Source organism: Xyrauchen texanus, chromosome 18 (assembly GCF_025860055.1).
Source record: "Xyrauchen texanus isolate HMW12.3.18 chromosome 18, RBS_HiC_50CHRs, whole genome shotgun sequence".
Lineage (NCBI taxonomy): Eukaryota > Metazoa > Chordata > Actinopteri > Cypriniformes > Catostomidae > Xyrauchen > Xyrauchen texanus.
The window spans coordinates 4,994,955-5,011,268 of NC_068293.1; the positions used below are offsets into that span (position 1 = coordinate 4,994,955).

General features: G+C 43.6%; 1 protein-coding gene across 5 annotated transcripts in view; it reads left to right on the top strand.

Annotated features, from left to right (window-relative positions):
* fmnl2a (formin-like 2a) overlaps window positions 1–16,314 on the top strand; it is a 138,123-nt gene that overhangs the window by 85,584 nt on the left and 36,225 nt on the right. For 4 of the 5 annotated variants that reach the window (XM_052148410.1, XM_052148409.1, XM_052148411.1 and 1 more), the window contains exons 7-13: window positions 3,625–3,733; window positions 3,883–3,959; window positions 6,078–6,171; window positions 11,401–11,475; window positions 11,804–11,914; window positions 12,008–12,157; window positions 12,509–12,610. In XM_052148410.1, the coding sequence (XP_052004370.1) occupies window positions 3,625–3,733; window positions 3,883–3,959; window positions 6,078–6,171; window positions 11,401–11,475; window positions 11,804–11,914; window positions 12,008–12,157; window positions 12,509–12,610 (718 nt within the window). Of the gene's footprint in view, window positions 1–1,814; window positions 2,318–3,624; window positions 3,734–3,882; window positions 3,960–6,077; window positions 6,172–11,400; window positions 11,476–11,803; window positions 11,915–12,007; window positions 12,158–12,508; window positions 12,611–16,314 lie in introns of those variants that run through there. The other variant, XM_052148413.1, reaches the window with a different exon arrangement.

Sequence of the window (16,314 nt, forward strand, 5' to 3'; positions counted from 1 at the left end):
TCGCTCCACTAGGCCATCAATCTGCGGATGGTAAATGCTAGTGCTGAATCGACTTAATGCCCAATAGTTCAGTAAAGCTCGCAAAGTGTACGTGACATAAGCGTTGTGCCCTGATCGGTGAGGATTTCTTTCGGAATCCCCACCGGGAGATTATTTTGAAGAGTGCCCCTGCAACACTACGTCGCGGAGATGTTGCTCAGGGGCACTGCTTCCGGATATCGCGTTGCATAATCCACTAGGACTAACACAAAGCGATGTCCGCGTGCTGTCCGTTCTAATGGCCCGGCGAGGTCCATTCCAATTCTTTCGAAGGGGACCTCGATCAATGGAAGGGAGCAAAAGCGCTTTTGGGGTGGCGGTGGGTTTACCAACTGACATTCACGGCACGCCGCACACCACCTCGCGGACGTCACCACCAATGCCCGGCCAATAGAAGCGGGCTATTAGACGGAGAAGTGTCTTTCTTTCCCGAGGTGACCGGCCATAGGATTATAGTGAGCCGCCTGGAAAACCATTTCCGGCGGCTCCGTGGAACTCAATAATTGTGTCACTTCCTCCTTTGTTTGAGCGTCCTGCGTCACTCTGTACAACCGATCTTTAATAGCGAAAAATATGGGTATGCAATGGCGACGCTCGGCCAGAGCTGTTGACCATCAATTACTCTCACTTGGCCAAGAGCATGTTTAAGGGTTTAGATCCCATGACTGCTCTAGAGGGAAGTCCCCTCAGGGAATTCCCTGAGAGGAGGGGCGCCACCTCGCCCCTTCCCTCGTCAATCCGAGCAGCCGAGGGCGGCCCGGCTCCGCCTCCCTGCCAAAGCATCGCACACCGCACACCTCTTTATGCAGGACCCATCCGCACAAATACCCTCTAAAATATCTTTGAAATTCGGCCAATCAGTACCCAAGATTAGCGGATGGGTGAGGCGGAACTAACCGCTGCCTCCACACTATGGTTTTTCCCTGAATTTAATCGCCAAAGTCACCATGGGATACTTGTGAACATCCCCATGCACACACCTCACCCTCACCAGTTTAGCTCCCAAAGCCCGGGTTGAACCAAGCGTTGGTGGATGGTGGTCTGGTTACAGCCGGTATCCAACAATGCTTGGTATGTACCCCCTGGATCCTTACCGAATACGGTGCGCTCCAGCCCGATCGGGGCATCCTGCGGGAAGTCGGAGACCGCACCACCGTCCCTATTTCCATCAGCGGACACTGATCCCGGAAGTGGTCCGGGTCTCCGCACCTCCAGCAGACCGGCCCAGAGCGCCACGGCCGCACCCGTGCTGGCGGGCGCCCCACCTGAGGAGGAGAGCGGCTGAAGGATGGGGAAGGGGTAGGCGGGTTCTCCCACGGCCGGTAAGTTGGTCTCGTGAATCCTCCGCGCCTGCGGGGGGCAGGAACGGACCCTGGGGAGAGAGCAGAGCGAGAGGGCAGAGGGGAGGGGAGAAAAACAGGGGAAGACACAGGGAAGGGGAGAGAGAGAGGGCTCATCCGCCCTTGGAATCGCCGCCATGTGGTCCTCCGCGAGTCGTACGGCTTCCTCCAGCGACTCCGGCGGTGGCACTGGACCCACTCTGCCATTTTCCGGGGCAACGCTGGACAAACTGCTCCAGTACCACTTGATCGACGAGCTCCTCGACGTCGCGGTCCCCGCAAGCAGCCACCTCCGACAGGCATCACGGAGCCGCTGGGCTAACGCAAACGGGCGGTCGGATTTATCCAGTTTCATGGCCCGGAAGAGCTGGCGACTTTCTTCCGGGGTCCGACCAACCCGTTGCAGGATGGCTCTCCTCAAGTCGGTATAAGCCAGGAGGCTTGTTGCCGGAAGTTGTTGTGCCGCGAGTTGTGCTTCCCCGGACAAGAGAGGGACGAGGCGGGCTGCCCACTGGTCGCGTGGCCAACCCCAAATTTCCGCCGTGCGCTCAAAGAGGTCCAGGAATGCCTCTGGATCATCTGCCGGCCCCATCTTCAGTAGCGCGGGTGGGGGCAGTATGGCGCGGGTGTCCGGGGTCGCGGCTGCATCTGGAGCAGCCTCCTGGCTGAGGAGGCTCCGGATGGCAAGCCGGTCCTCTGCTTGAGCCCGCATGATCTCAAAGAACCGACGATCCTGGTCCTGTCGGAGCTCAAGCAGAGACTGTTGGTGGCCCTGATGGAGCGTAGCGAGGGACTGGAGGACTTCCGCCAGCTGGGAGGACTCTATGGGGCGACTCTGTTCCATAGCTTTGGACCACTGTTCCTGCAAATTCCCGGGTTTCGGCACCAGTGTAACAAGTTTCCAGTGAGGAAGGGATGGAAACAGCAACAGGGTTCAGGTAAGGTTGTTTTTAATTCTCATACACTAATATAACACAATAGCTTCTTGGCCTGTGTCGGGCTCTCCCTTGGGCTCTGTTGCTGCTGCTTTTTATGCCGCTCTCCTCAAGCTACTGCAATTAGAGACAGGTGTTAGAAATAATTTAGCTCAGGTGTGAGCGCCCTTACCGCTTTTCTCTCCCGGACGGGCGCTTGACCACGCCCCCGCTGCCACAAACATATATATATATATATATATATATATATATATATATATATATATGTTAGTGTGGGATTGTCTGTTTTTCACTCCTTGTCTGTTAGCGTGTGTGTGTGCGTGTGTGTGTGCGCGTGTGTGTTTGCGTGTGTGTGTGCGTGTGTTTGTGCGTGTGTGTGTGTGTGTGTGTGCGTGCGTGCGTGCCTGTGTGTGTGTAAACCCCAAACTTTTTGACGTTGTGGGGATATTTTGTCGGTCCCCATGTGGAAAACAGTTTATAAATCATACTAAATTATATTTTTTGAAAATGTAAAAAAAAGGTTTTCTGTGAGTGTTAGGTTTAGGGGATAGAATATATAGTTTGTACAGTATAAAAACAATTATGTCTATGTAAAGTCCCCATAAAACATGGAAACCCAACATGTGTGTGTGTGTGTGTGTGTGTGTGCTCTGTTTTTGTGTGCAGCTGTTGCTGTGTGTCTCTGTTCTCACACATAAAAGTGTTTGGTTGGGATCTGATGGTTGGCATGCATGTCAATGATGCTGCTGTTGTGTTCTGGAGGCGATATGTGCACAGAGGTCTCAAAGGCTATGTTCACACAGGGAGACAAAAGCAACAACTATTTTTTTGCCTGTCTAACTCAAACACATAAAATAAGATTTTGAAAAGCCTGATACACAACACACTCGTAAGTGGTTTGAAATAAATCTGATTTTTGTTAGTGTGTCTCAGTCTGAACGGCCATATTGCATTGCACGTTTTTTTATTTCATCATTTGTTGTGCTCAATGGGTTGTTATGTCAGGTTTTGCAACGAGAAGACATATACTGTATTCCAAACGGTATACATTATGTGTTCACAGGGCACCTCAAAGGGAAACAGTAGTAATGGCTATGCTGTAGGATTGATAAAAATATTTCAAAATGAGAGTCGATGAGGGGAACTGGGTATAGGAATGATCACTTCTGAGTGAATTGCAATACATCATATTTATTGATGGAATAAATGGAATATGTAAATTTTTAAAAGTTCATTAGTGAAGTCATTTTTCATGTAATATGTGGGTTTGAAGTAGGTTTGTAAAGTTCTGTTGTTGTTTTTGTTCTCAGGTGTAATACATTGCCCAACAGGAGAACATTGAAGAACTCCAGATTAGTGTGTAAGAAAGATGATGTTCATGTGTGCATCATGTGCCTACGAGCCATCATGAACTACCAGGTAGATTACACTTGATCTCAAATTCCTCATTAGTGAAAGGATGTTCAGAGTCAAGTTCAAGTTGCAGCTTCTGTTTTATGCTCAGTTAATAAATCTTCAACATTTTTCTCTGTTTTCTAATTCTCTCTCTCTCTCTCTCTCTCTTTCAGTATGGCTTCAACATGGTCATGTCTCACCCACATGCTGTGAATGAAATTGCACTAAGTCTGAACAATAAGAATCCCAGGTAACCAATTGAGATGAAGTGTGTGTGTGTGTGTGTGTGTGTGTGTGTGTGTGTGTGTGTGTGTGTGTGTGTGTGTGTGTGTGTGTGTGTGTGTGTGTGTGTGTGTGTGTGTGTGTGTGACTCTTTGAAAGAGAAAGAGGGAGCACTCTAATGGAGATTTCCCAGAATTCATGTCTTTAATTCATGTAAGTTGTGACTCTTCTGGCAGTGTCATAAATACTGGAGCCCTTAATCTCTCCCTCTCTTTGTGTGTGTGTGTGTGTGTGTGTGTGTGTGTGTGTGTGTGTGTGTGTGTGTGTGTGTGTGTGTGCAAACATGTGCGTGCGTGTGTGTGTGTGTTGGGGGGTCTTACACGTCCAGTGTAAATGACAGAAATGAGTGTAATTCTTCTGAAAATACTGTTTTGTTTGATTTTAGATTATACAGTATATAGTGTTTTTATAGTTTATTTATATATATATATACTATAATTGTAATTTTGTCAAGGATTTTTTGTTTTATGCATTAGTAATACTGTGTGTGTATATATGCATATATGCATATATATATATATATATATATATATATATATATATATATATATATATATATATATATATATATAATATATATATATATAATTAATATATTATTTATATTAATATATTACAGACTGAATTATTTTTTATTTTATGATATATATATATATATAGATATATATATATATATTATAATATAATTTATAATTTTTTCAAGGATTTTTTTGTTTTCTGCATTAGTAATATATTTATATATTTTACTTCATCGTCAACTAAAACTTTTATGCTGGTGTAACTAATAGTGCAGTGTGTATTTGACAGTGAACAATGTTCCTCAATGCAAATCTGTTCAAATGCATTCATCTCCTTTTTTTTCTTTCACATTTATTTATCTGTATAATAACTTGTAGTGGTTTCAAATGTTTGCAGTAGAGCTGTTCAGTTTGTAGTCCTAAAGCCCAGAAGACAATTACAGTAGCATTTCTTTTTTTGCAATGGGTTCCCTCAGAATTTTCCTAATGGATTTTTATAATGGCAGTTTTACCTGAAAAGTGTTTTTTTTAGAAACGCATGTTGCTATCTCAATGCTAATTAAGGACTACAACTACCATGAGCATGGGAGCTTCTTGCTATATGAAATTGATGACTGTTGTAGTCCTTATTTAGCGATGGTTTAGCAACATGCATTTTTAAGATGCTTTGACTTCAAACTCCACAGCTGCGGTGACTGTGTGTAATTTATGTTCTAGAACAAAACAGGAAAGTCTCTTCAAAAAAGTTATTTTACTTTATTTCTTAAGTTGAAAATCCCTATTCTAAAATATGTGAACCTACAACACTTCACAATGCACACAAACTGCTCTGAGAGCTCTGAAAACATCACAAGCCCCGCACGTGCAGTCGTACACACAACTGCCACCCATTCATTTTGAAGCACACACAGATCATGTATTCATATAATGAATTGTATTTTAATTCATTGTGTAGCCCTGAATGATATTGAAATCAGTCTAAAGTCAAGCTCTTTGGGAAGCCTATTGGCCAAATAAAAAGTGCATTAAAATCATCGCAATATACACAATTCTGCTTAATTTTATACTGTCAGCAAAATTATTGCAATTATATAGTGAATATTCAAAATGTCACCCAGATGTAGTTTATTCTTTATTTATTCTTAAACACAGACTTTCCCTCAATAAAACAAACATAAAACTCAGCTCAGCAGGCAGATATTATGCAGTATTTTCAGAAGAGAAAACACACAGAAACTGTGCACAATTTGTGAGAAGAAAACATTTCTTTTTTTTTTTTTTTGCATTAACAATGGGCTAAATCTGTAGATTTCTGTGGAATGGATTTACATTTTTTAGAAATTGTTAAACAGAGCTTAGAGTACTACTCTCATATTGGTGTGCAATTTTATAAGCATAGTCAAACTATAAGCACAATAAAATTAGCTACGATACTTAAAAAAACGAGTGTTTGAGTTGTGTGACGCTCTTTTGAGATTTCTTTGTAATTCTGTGCAGGTAGTGATGACTGATTAATGAAGTTGAATGAAGGTGTTTGTAATGTGTGCTTTTACTCTCTGCTGTTGCAGGACTAAAGCTCTGGTCCTTGAGCTGCTGGCTGCCGTGTGTTTGGTTCGAGGAGGTCATGAGATTATTCTGTCTGCCTTTGATCATTTTCTAGAGGTACAAACATGCTGTCATCTCTTATTTAACATTGGATATCCTTGGCTGATTATGACTTTATAAGCACTTAATTTTCACTCTATTACTCACACACTGGTATGTTATGATATCAAAACACATCTACTCTAATGCATGATTGGAAAAACTATACATTTTAACACGTAATATTACAGACTCACCTACATTTACACACTTAAACTAATGTAGCATCGGAGATCGGGCTCGTCCAGTCAGATGCAATGGCCTCGGCTGGGCTTCCCCCTTCAAGGTGAGGTCACCCAGTCACACGCTGACGTGGAAATGACGGACATGCTTTCCCAGGCAGCCGTGAGCATCGGGCTAGAGTGGAACCCTCCGCATTCCCCTGAACCCTCGTGGCTCAATGATTGGTTCCTGGGCTGACGGCGCTGCTCACAGCCACGCCCCACCCCAGTTAATTTCTTCCCAGAAGTGCATGAGGAGCTGACAAGATTGTGGACAGCACCTTTTACTGCCCGGTCCTGATCTTACGGCTCCCCCGCCCTCACTACCCTCGATGTTGGGTCGGCCAAGGGCTACTTGGCGATGCCCCAAGTGGATAAGGCACTCGTGATCCACCTCCGGGCGATGAAGGTCACGGCGCGGTCTCTCGGCCAGGCGATGTCCACCTTGTTGGTCCTTTGGATCAACCTGGTCGAGATGAGAGAGTCTGACAAGGCATAACGCCCCCATTTCCCAGTCTGGCCTATTCGGCGACACCATCGAGGACTTCAGCAGTTCTCGGCAGTGAAGCAGCAGATGGAGACCATCCTGCCCAGAAAGCGGTGCAGCTCAAGACCCCACACAACCTGTCTGCTCATCGCCAAGGGTGTCCCCCTGTGGCGGCAGCACCGACTCCGCTGCGGCCCACCCCGCTGCCCTCCCCGGCGTCAAGCCCCCCGCAGGAAGCAGACGCCACCGTCTCACAGCCTGCTGCCAAGAAAAATGCTTCAAATTGCCCCGGAGATGGGTGACCCAGGGACCAGGAGACCCACTGTTCCGGAGCTGGTGTAACAGACCACTCCATCCCCTGGTGGAGGGCCGGTAGGAGAAATGTGTTGTGTGCACCTCATCAACGAGCACGCCCAGTCGTTGCTGATCTGTTTTAAGGCATTCAGACAGAAGACAGTGGTTCCACTGAAACAATTTCAGAGGCTCCTGGGGCATATGGCATCCTCACCGACAGCCTCACTGCTCGGGTTGTTGCATATGAGACCGCTTCAGCACTGGTTCCGGACAAGTCCTGAGATGGGCATGGTGCCACGGGACACATCACGTGGCCCTCATGCTGATCTGTCGCCGCCTTTTCAGCCCTTGTAACGACCTCGCATTTCTACAGTTCCCCTAGAACAGGTCTCCAGGTGCATTGTGGTTATGACCAATGCCTCCAAGATGGGCTGGGGCACTGTATTGAACGGGCAAGCAGCTGCTGGCTCCTGGATGGGCCCACGGCTACGTTGGCACATCAACTGCCTCGAGTTGTTGGCAATACTGCTGTCCCTGCAGAGGTTCCAGGCGTTGATGCAGGGCAAGTATGTGCTGGCTCAAACACACAACACGGCAATGGTAGCATAAATCAAACACCAAGGTGGTTTACACTCCCCTTTCATGTCACAACTCGCCCGCCGTCTCCTCCTCTGGAGTACTTCAAGTCACTGCTGCAAGCCACTCACATCCCAGGCAACCTCAACACCCCAGCGGACGTGCTGTCACGACAGGTCACCCACAAGCGAGACTGGAGACTCCACCCTCAGGTGGTCCAGCTGATCTGGAGTCGATACTGGCAGGCATAGGTAGACCTGTTCACCTCCCTCCCACTGCCCGCTTTGGTATGCCTTTACTGAGGCGCCCCCTCGGTATAGACATGCTGGCACACAGCTGGCCTCTTGGACTATGCAAATATGCATTTTCCCCAGTAAGCCTGCTTGCACAGAGTGCAATGTCAGGGAGGATGAGGAGCAGGTCATCCTAGAAGCACCCTACTGGCCCACCCTGACTTGGTTCTCGGACCTCACGCTCCTCACGTCAGCCCTTCCATGGCAAATTCCCCTGAGGAAGGACCTTCTTTCTCCAGGATGGTGCACCATCTGGCACCCGCGACCAGACCACTGGAACCTCCATGTCTGGCCCCTGGACGGGATGCGGAAGACCTCAGAGACCTACCACTCAGGCTAGGGCCTCTTCTACAAGGCACCTGTATGCTTTGAAGTGACGTCTGTTCGCTAAGTGGTGTTCTTCCCGGTGCAAAGACCCCCAGAGATGCGCTGTCAGCTCTGTGCTTTCCTTTCTGCTGGAGAGGTTGGAGGGATGGCTGTCCCCCTCCACCTTGAAGGTGTACGTAGCTGCTATAGCTGCACACCACGGCACAGTGGGCTGTAAGTCCTTAAGAAAGCATGACCTGATCATCAGGTTCCTGAGAAGCACCAGGAGGTCGAACCCCTCCAGGCCATGCCTCGTTCCCTCGTGGGACCTCTCTGTAGTCCTGCAAGGCCTACGAGGGGCTCCCTTTGAGTCCTTAGAGTCAGCAGATCTTAAGGCACTCTCTCTGAAGACTGCCCTCCTGACGCCGCTCACCTCCATCAAGAGGGTAGGGGACCTGCAAGCATTCTCTGTCAGCGAAACGCACCTGACGTTCGGTCCGGGCTACTCTCACGTAATCCTGAGACCCCGACCGGGCTACGTGCCTAAGGTTCCCACGACCCCGTTCAGGGATCAGGTGGTAAACCTGAAAGTGCTGTCCCAGGAGGAGGCAGACCCAGCCCTTACGTTGCTGCGTCCGGTGCATGCTTTACGCATCTATTTGGACCTCACACAGAGCTTTAGAGCCTCTGAGCAGCACTTTGTCTGCTTTGGCAGACAGCAGAAAGGAAGCGCTGTCTCCAATCTGAGGATTTCCCACTGGATCATTGACGCCATAGCTATCGCTTACCAAGCTCATCATGTTCCACCCCCGGCAGGGCTATGGGCCCATTCTAACAGGAGTGTGGCAGCCTCCTGGGCTCTGACCAGTGGCGCCTCTCTAACAGAAATTTGCAGAGCATTATGCTGGGCTACACCCAACACCTTTGCGAAGTTCTATAATCTCCGTAGTGAGACGGTTATGTTCCGTGTCTTGAACGAGCATGAGCAAACAGGTAAGTCCGGGTCAGCCGGCCAGGTATATCGCTTGCGCATAGCACCTTTCACCTCCCTCGAGCTAAAACAAATACTTTGTCGATTCACAGTAGCGTTCACAAAATGAGTTCCCAGCTTGACTTCCTCCTAGCTCAGTGACAGGAGAGTTTGCGGAGAAACTCTCTGCCAGCTCAGTACATGTGCTATCTAAGCCCTGTACTGGGATAGGTGCTCCGCAAGCACTGGTTCCCCGTAGGTATCCCCTTGCGACGCATATCTCCATTGAAAATGTTTCCATGTTGGTAAACTGTGTCTGCCTTGGGCAGAGTCCCCTCTGCTCCAGTCATGTTCTTAGAGTCTCCTCCCCATTGGGTGGGACTTCTCCACATGACATACTTCCGACTAGACTAGGCAAGATCATGTGATGTATCTCCACTTGAAATACCCTCCTCCACCCCCCCCCAGACACTGGTGTCCAAGTAGGTTAACGATTTCTCTCTTTTTCTGGGGATAAAAAGAAAAAAGTGGGAAGAGGCATGACTGGCCTTATCCTCTGGCCAGTCGACTTGTCCCCAAAGGGCTGTTCGACACTCATACTACCATCAGGGGAGCTTATGTGCCTGCCCAGTGCGCTGGCTACGCAGCACTCAGTAGTCTGCCCATCTCGCAACGCCAATCCACGAAACACAGTTCAGCTAGTTGTGCCATATTTGTAGGAGACCTCTAGTGTCACTACATCGCCACAACATAGAGTGAGTGACAGATAGGGAACGTTCTGGTTACTTCCGTAACCTCCGTTCCCTGTTGGAGGGAACGAGACGTGTTGTCCCTCCTGCCACAACATGAACTACCAGCTGAAATGGCCGGGACCTTATTCTCAGCTCCTCAGCACCAAGCCTGAATGAGCGGTTTGCACACCCCTCCTTTATACCCGTATGTTCAGGGCAGTGGCATGCAAATACCACTCGCCATTTCCCATTGGCCTTTTACAAAAGAACAGAAGGTGTCTCGAGCTCCTAAGAGTGACCCCTAGTGTCACTGCATCGACACAATGTCTCGTTCCCTCCATCAGGGAACGGAGGTTACGGAAGTAACCAGGACGATTTCATTATAGAAATAATGTATTAACTATTGTGTAATTTGTCGAGAGTTAAAGGAATATTCCAAGTTCAATACAAGTTAGGCTAAATTTGAATAATTAAATAAAAAAATACTTGTCCTTCCTTTTTTTTTAAAAAAAAGGAGGTTTAAAACAAGGTTACAGTGAGGCATTTACAATTTATCACACTTAAATCATGTAAACATAAACATATGTGTTTATGTCTTGTGTCTATGTTTTGAAACAGTGATAAGTGAACAGTTTTTTTTATATACGTTAACGGACACCATTCACTTCCATTGGAAGTGTCTCACTGTAAACCAGATTTGTACCTTTTTTAAAGAAAAGGAGGATGATTTTAAATCATTTTTGTGGTAATCAACATTATGCCACAAATGCAATCGATTGAGTTGAACTTGTATGAAACCCAGAATATTCCTTTAAGAAAATTCTGTAATGTTTAATGTAAAACTTCTTGGGGGATAGACGTAACAGATGAAATAAAATAAATATAGAAAATATTTACTAATTATATAATTAATTGCATCATGAAATGTTGGAGTGTGTAGAAAAATAAATTGAAGTGTGAGCATAAATAAATGGGGAGCAAAATTATTTATTAATAGCATGTATGCTCACATTTCACTGTATTTTTTATGTATTGACTGCAAAATTTAATGATTTATTTAATTTAGTTTGTGGAGCCTAACTCTTGCCAAAATTGTAAGAGACATGTGTTTAGTCTAGGTTTGGGTTTAGACAATGAACATTCATTACAGAAACACTTTTCATAGTTTTCTAGCTGTAAACTGTGTCCAGATACTCAGAAGGAGTTAGCATCACGCTAACTTTATATTTATAGATGATTTATCAAATAAAAAGGACTACTGCATCAAGGTTAATATGTTATTAGATTCTACTGGCATTCTAATCTCATTTTATTCTTTGGACATTATTCAGATGGGTGTCTAACGATCTGCTTCTTTATTGCTTTACAGGTTTGTTCAGAAGATCAGCGCTTTGCGAGACTCATGGAGCATTTCAAGAATGAAGATAATAACATTGACTTCATGGTATTTGTTGGACCAAGTCTCAGACAGCCAATTAGATGACAATGTCTCAATATATACAAACATATGCACACTTTCATTTGTTGTCACAATTATTGATGCCTTTAATAATGATGGTTTTAATAATTATATGTGAAAACATAAAGGTTTGCCATGAAATTATCAGTCTTATTTTGTTTTTGTGTGTTTTTTTACTACTAAAAGGGAAATACATGCATTATTTGTTATATGGTATTTTGTATATGGTATATGACATCACATTAAATGCTTGTACCCTATATTACATTCGGTGTTTTTGAAACTGAACTGATATGTGTTATATGTGTTGCAGGTTGCTTGTATGCAGTTCATAAACATTGTGGTTCATTCTGTGGAAGACATGAATTTTAGAGTGCACTTACAGTACGACTTCACAAAACTGGGTTTGGATGAGTATCTGGACGTGAGTAAACGGGTTTGAAACCCTGAGCTTTCCGTCACTAATGTTCAGTAATGCTCTTGCTGTTGAGTGCTGAACTGCTGTCTGTCTCTGTAGAAACTGAAGCACACAGAGAGCGATAAACTGCACGTGCAGATTCAAGCGTATCTGGATAACGTGTTTGATGTCGGAGCTCTGCTAGAAGATGCAGAGACAAAGAACGCAGCACTGGAGAGAGTGGAGGAGCTCGAGGAGAACATGTCTCATGTTAGTACCGTCTTACAACAACACACTCACTTGCTCTCAGAAAAGTCTTTAAACACTATAATAAATGACCTCCGAATAATTCTCATAAGATTTATTAAAATCATTTATCTGAAATCAGAAAATACTGATGTCATTTAATGGCCAATAATAAAATGATAATATACTGTATATAAGAAGCAATCTGTATAGTCAGTAATCTGATTACAGTATTAGAGAAGTAATTAGCCAATTACTCTCTGGGTTACTTTTATGAAGTAGCTTAGCCAACACGCTCAGCTGCTCAGTTCTAATATTTGTGATTGTGCCTCTATAACTGAAGTCTTATGACTTGTTGATGATGTGGTTTTGTAGCTGACAGAGAAGTTGCAGGACACAGAGAATGAGGCGATGGCAAAGATCGTTGAGCTGGAGAAACAACTCATGCACAGAAATAAAGAGTTGGAGTCTATTCGGGTAAAATTCCAGCTTACATCATTACCTCATTTTACCTTCTGCTTCTCTCATCTCACTGTCCAAACTCCATACTTTCTTTAATATAAAGGTTCTTCAATGGTTCTCTACAGTACCTGAAGTTCAGGAAAGAACCCTCTTCTTATCAAGAACCATTTTTCTTTTTTACAGGGTTCTTGTGTTGAGCTACATGTTTCTTTAGGGATTATGATAGTTCTTGATGTTTCATTTTAGGTTCTTCAGATAAGATTATTTTTTCCATAACTTAGATAACTTCGCCTCTGAAACAACCTTCCTTTTCTGCTGACATCGTCAAGGCCATGCAGGCTCTTAGTTAATGTTAACCAATAGTCAACAGAGGTTAGTTTAGGTTAGTTCAGCCAAAAATGACAATTGTCTCATCATTTACTCACCCTCATGCCATCACAGATGTGTATTCTGCAGATCACAAATTAAGAATTTTAGAAGAATATTGCAGCTGAATTGCATGTGAATAGGGGCAGAACTTTGAAGCTCCAAAAAGAACATAAATGCAGCATAAAAGTAATCCGTAAGACTCCAGTGGTTAAATTCATGTCTTCTGAAGCGATATGATGGATGTGAGTGAGAAACAAATAACTATTTAAGTCCTTTTTTTACTGAAAATTCCTCTCACGGACAAATAGGTGGCAATATGCACGAAGAATGCGAATCGACAAAAACAAAAGAAGAACGTGAAAGTGGAGATTTATAGTAAAAAATACCTGTTTCTCACCCACACCTATCTTGTGGATTAATGTATGCTGCCGTTATGTGCTTTTTGCATCTTCTTAGTTTTGGTCACCATTAGGGCTGGGATAAATTATTATTTTTTAAACGATTAATCTAGCGATTAATTTTTTCGATTCATCGATTAATCTAACGATTCATTTTTTTCAGTCCGATTCGATTTCGATGCGATTAATCGACTTGTGACAACACCGGTAGTGGGTCAATGACGTATAAGGCCTTTGAGAGACCCAATTTTAAAATACTTGAAATAATAATATATTTGGCTATTTTCTAAACATTTGGAGTGTAGTCTACACATGCATGTGTGTGAAAACTTCAAACAAAGATATTTTAGTGCTTTTAAACTCAAATGAATAGGGCAACGACTTTAAAGTCATTTGGGGCGACCATAATTTATCTTACAATTAATAGATTTCCTTTACATAAGTTATATTTTAAGAAGTATCAGTAATTCATTGAACTGTTTAAGAAAGATATACTCATGTGTCCTTTCATTTATTGCAAATTATGTTAAATACATTTTTATCTATAATGGCAGTGTCACCCTCATAAAGCAATTACATATTTTTTTTACTCATATAATACATAAAACTGATTTAAAATGTGTAGATATAGTATCCACTTATTGATGTTATACCAATAAATTATATTTCAACCAAAATGGACAGACATTATTTTTTGAATTTACTACAGAATTGAATATGGTTGGTTACCCCACATGACAAGTGGTCAGCCCCACATGATGAAAAACAGCAGGCAATTAAGACTATTCAATGATTTTGATAGTTAAAACACATTTAATGAAATTTTATGAAGAATCAGCATATCCATTTCATTTGACACATTTCATAACATTAACAGTTTCCTCACTATTTCATTTGACACATAACCATCATATTAATATTTTCAATACTAATGCATTAAACGCTTGGACATAACATTGAACAGCATTTTCCTTTTTCATTACTATTTCATTTAACAGTTGAACATAGCAGCATTCTGCAGACACATTGAACAGCATTTTCCTTTTTCCATTTTCATTACATTAATCACTTAAACGTACAATGTTTGCATTTTTCTTACGATTTCATTTAACACTTGAACATAACAGCATTCTGCAGACACATTGTAGGCATTTCTTTAACCCCAGCAATTTCTGAATGCTACCCAGTCTTGGCAGGTCAACTTTGAGAAGCGTGAAGTTGCTGGCTCGGGTTCTGAAATGACAGCATGAACATCTTTCCTAAAGTAGAAAGTAACATCTGGAGTTTTTGGCCATAAGAACAAGTTCTTGTCATCAGACTGTCGCATACAGCTTATCTGCAGTTCCTCTTCCACAACCTTTAGGACCTGACCTACATATGGAAGCTCGTCGTAGGTTACTATCACAAACCTTCCACATAGATCTTGGTCACTTTCTTCTTGCCTAGGTGGCTCAGGTGGAGAGCTTGAGTGGTCCTCAGGTTTCTCGGTTTGCTGTATGGTGGCTTTCAGGTCTACCATTTTTGGCTGGTAACAAGGGCATGGACTCATCTCTAAGCGCTTGCAGAAGCAAGATACTTCCCTGTGTGTTATCTTTGCAGGCTGTGATGACACAAATTGGTGTATCTTCATGGTGCCTTTTACAGCCTCCAAATTGCCAGGAATCAACTCGTCACATTTTTCAATGCTCTCACTTGTCACCCAGTAGAGAGTGATACTTGAGCTTCTTTTTGTCAGCATCTCAGAGCTTTTGGTGTCTGCAGCTCACCTCCTCTGTTAACATAGAGATCCGCTTCTCTCTTTATTGCCCCACCAATCCCATCTGGGGCCCCCTTTCCATGAGATTTTTCAGAGTAATTCCAGGTCACATTTGTAAATCCTGAGAGGAAAGGCACAGTACTGAGCAAGTAAAAATTATTTTTATTTCGGTACTGTGTTACAGGCCCGTCACTCAGAATATGGAGGGTAGTGATTTGTGGGAAAGATTCCCGAAGCTCTTTCAAGATCGGCTCTAGATGTGCCCACACTGCCCGTTCATCATGGCGAAGGCAGTCAGACAGTGTTGCATAGGATTTGGTTCCACGGACAGTGTACAGGACTGCTGTGTGAATCGTGGCCTGTTGTCTACTGCCGCCAAAGTGAAAGGACTGGATCTCTGTGCTTAGCTTACATGCATAGTTTTCTGAAACGTCTATGTGCAGCACAGCTTCACACTCTGTGATGTTTTGTTTGAGGCCAGCATCGCCTTTTCTATCTTCTTCCTCTCCCTGTAACCTTTTGATGCAGCCTTCCACTTGGCTTTCTGTTTCTTCCTCTCTCTCTCTGATAGTTCATCTGACTTCATGTATTTGATTGTGCCCTTTTGCTTTCTTCTCTGGTAGCTGAAACAAATTATTGTATAATAAACTATTGACATTAGTATACTGTCACTGATTCTGGTGGCCTAACATTACATTTTATGTACTGTTAACTACCTATAGATTTTACCTTTCTTTTTTCCTGGCAAGATAGTCAGCTCTTGCTACAGGATCTGCATTGATCCGCTGCCTGTAGCGAGCAGTCTTTTCTTTGCTTGTTAGTGGGGCCATCTAGAAAAAAAGTATATTTAAACATACACAGAGTTAGAAAAGGAATTGGAAAAAGTAGAATGAATGCTTAATATTCACACATTTCTCTGATAAAAGCATAATAATCAAAAAGAAGTAAGCTTAGTCCTCTCTGAAGTAGGATGGAAATTATTGAAATTTAGAAAAATATGTGGTGAAATGTAGAAAGTTATTTAAAACAACTAAATGCATATAATGAATGAAAACATTTGCATACAGAAACTACAAATACATGATATGTGTTTTCTATCATTTAAGCAATCAGTGGCGGTCAGCCCCAGATGATGCTCGGTCAGCCCCAGATGATGTTTTCAAGTTTAATCAAGTATAACAGGCTAATGCTTAGCT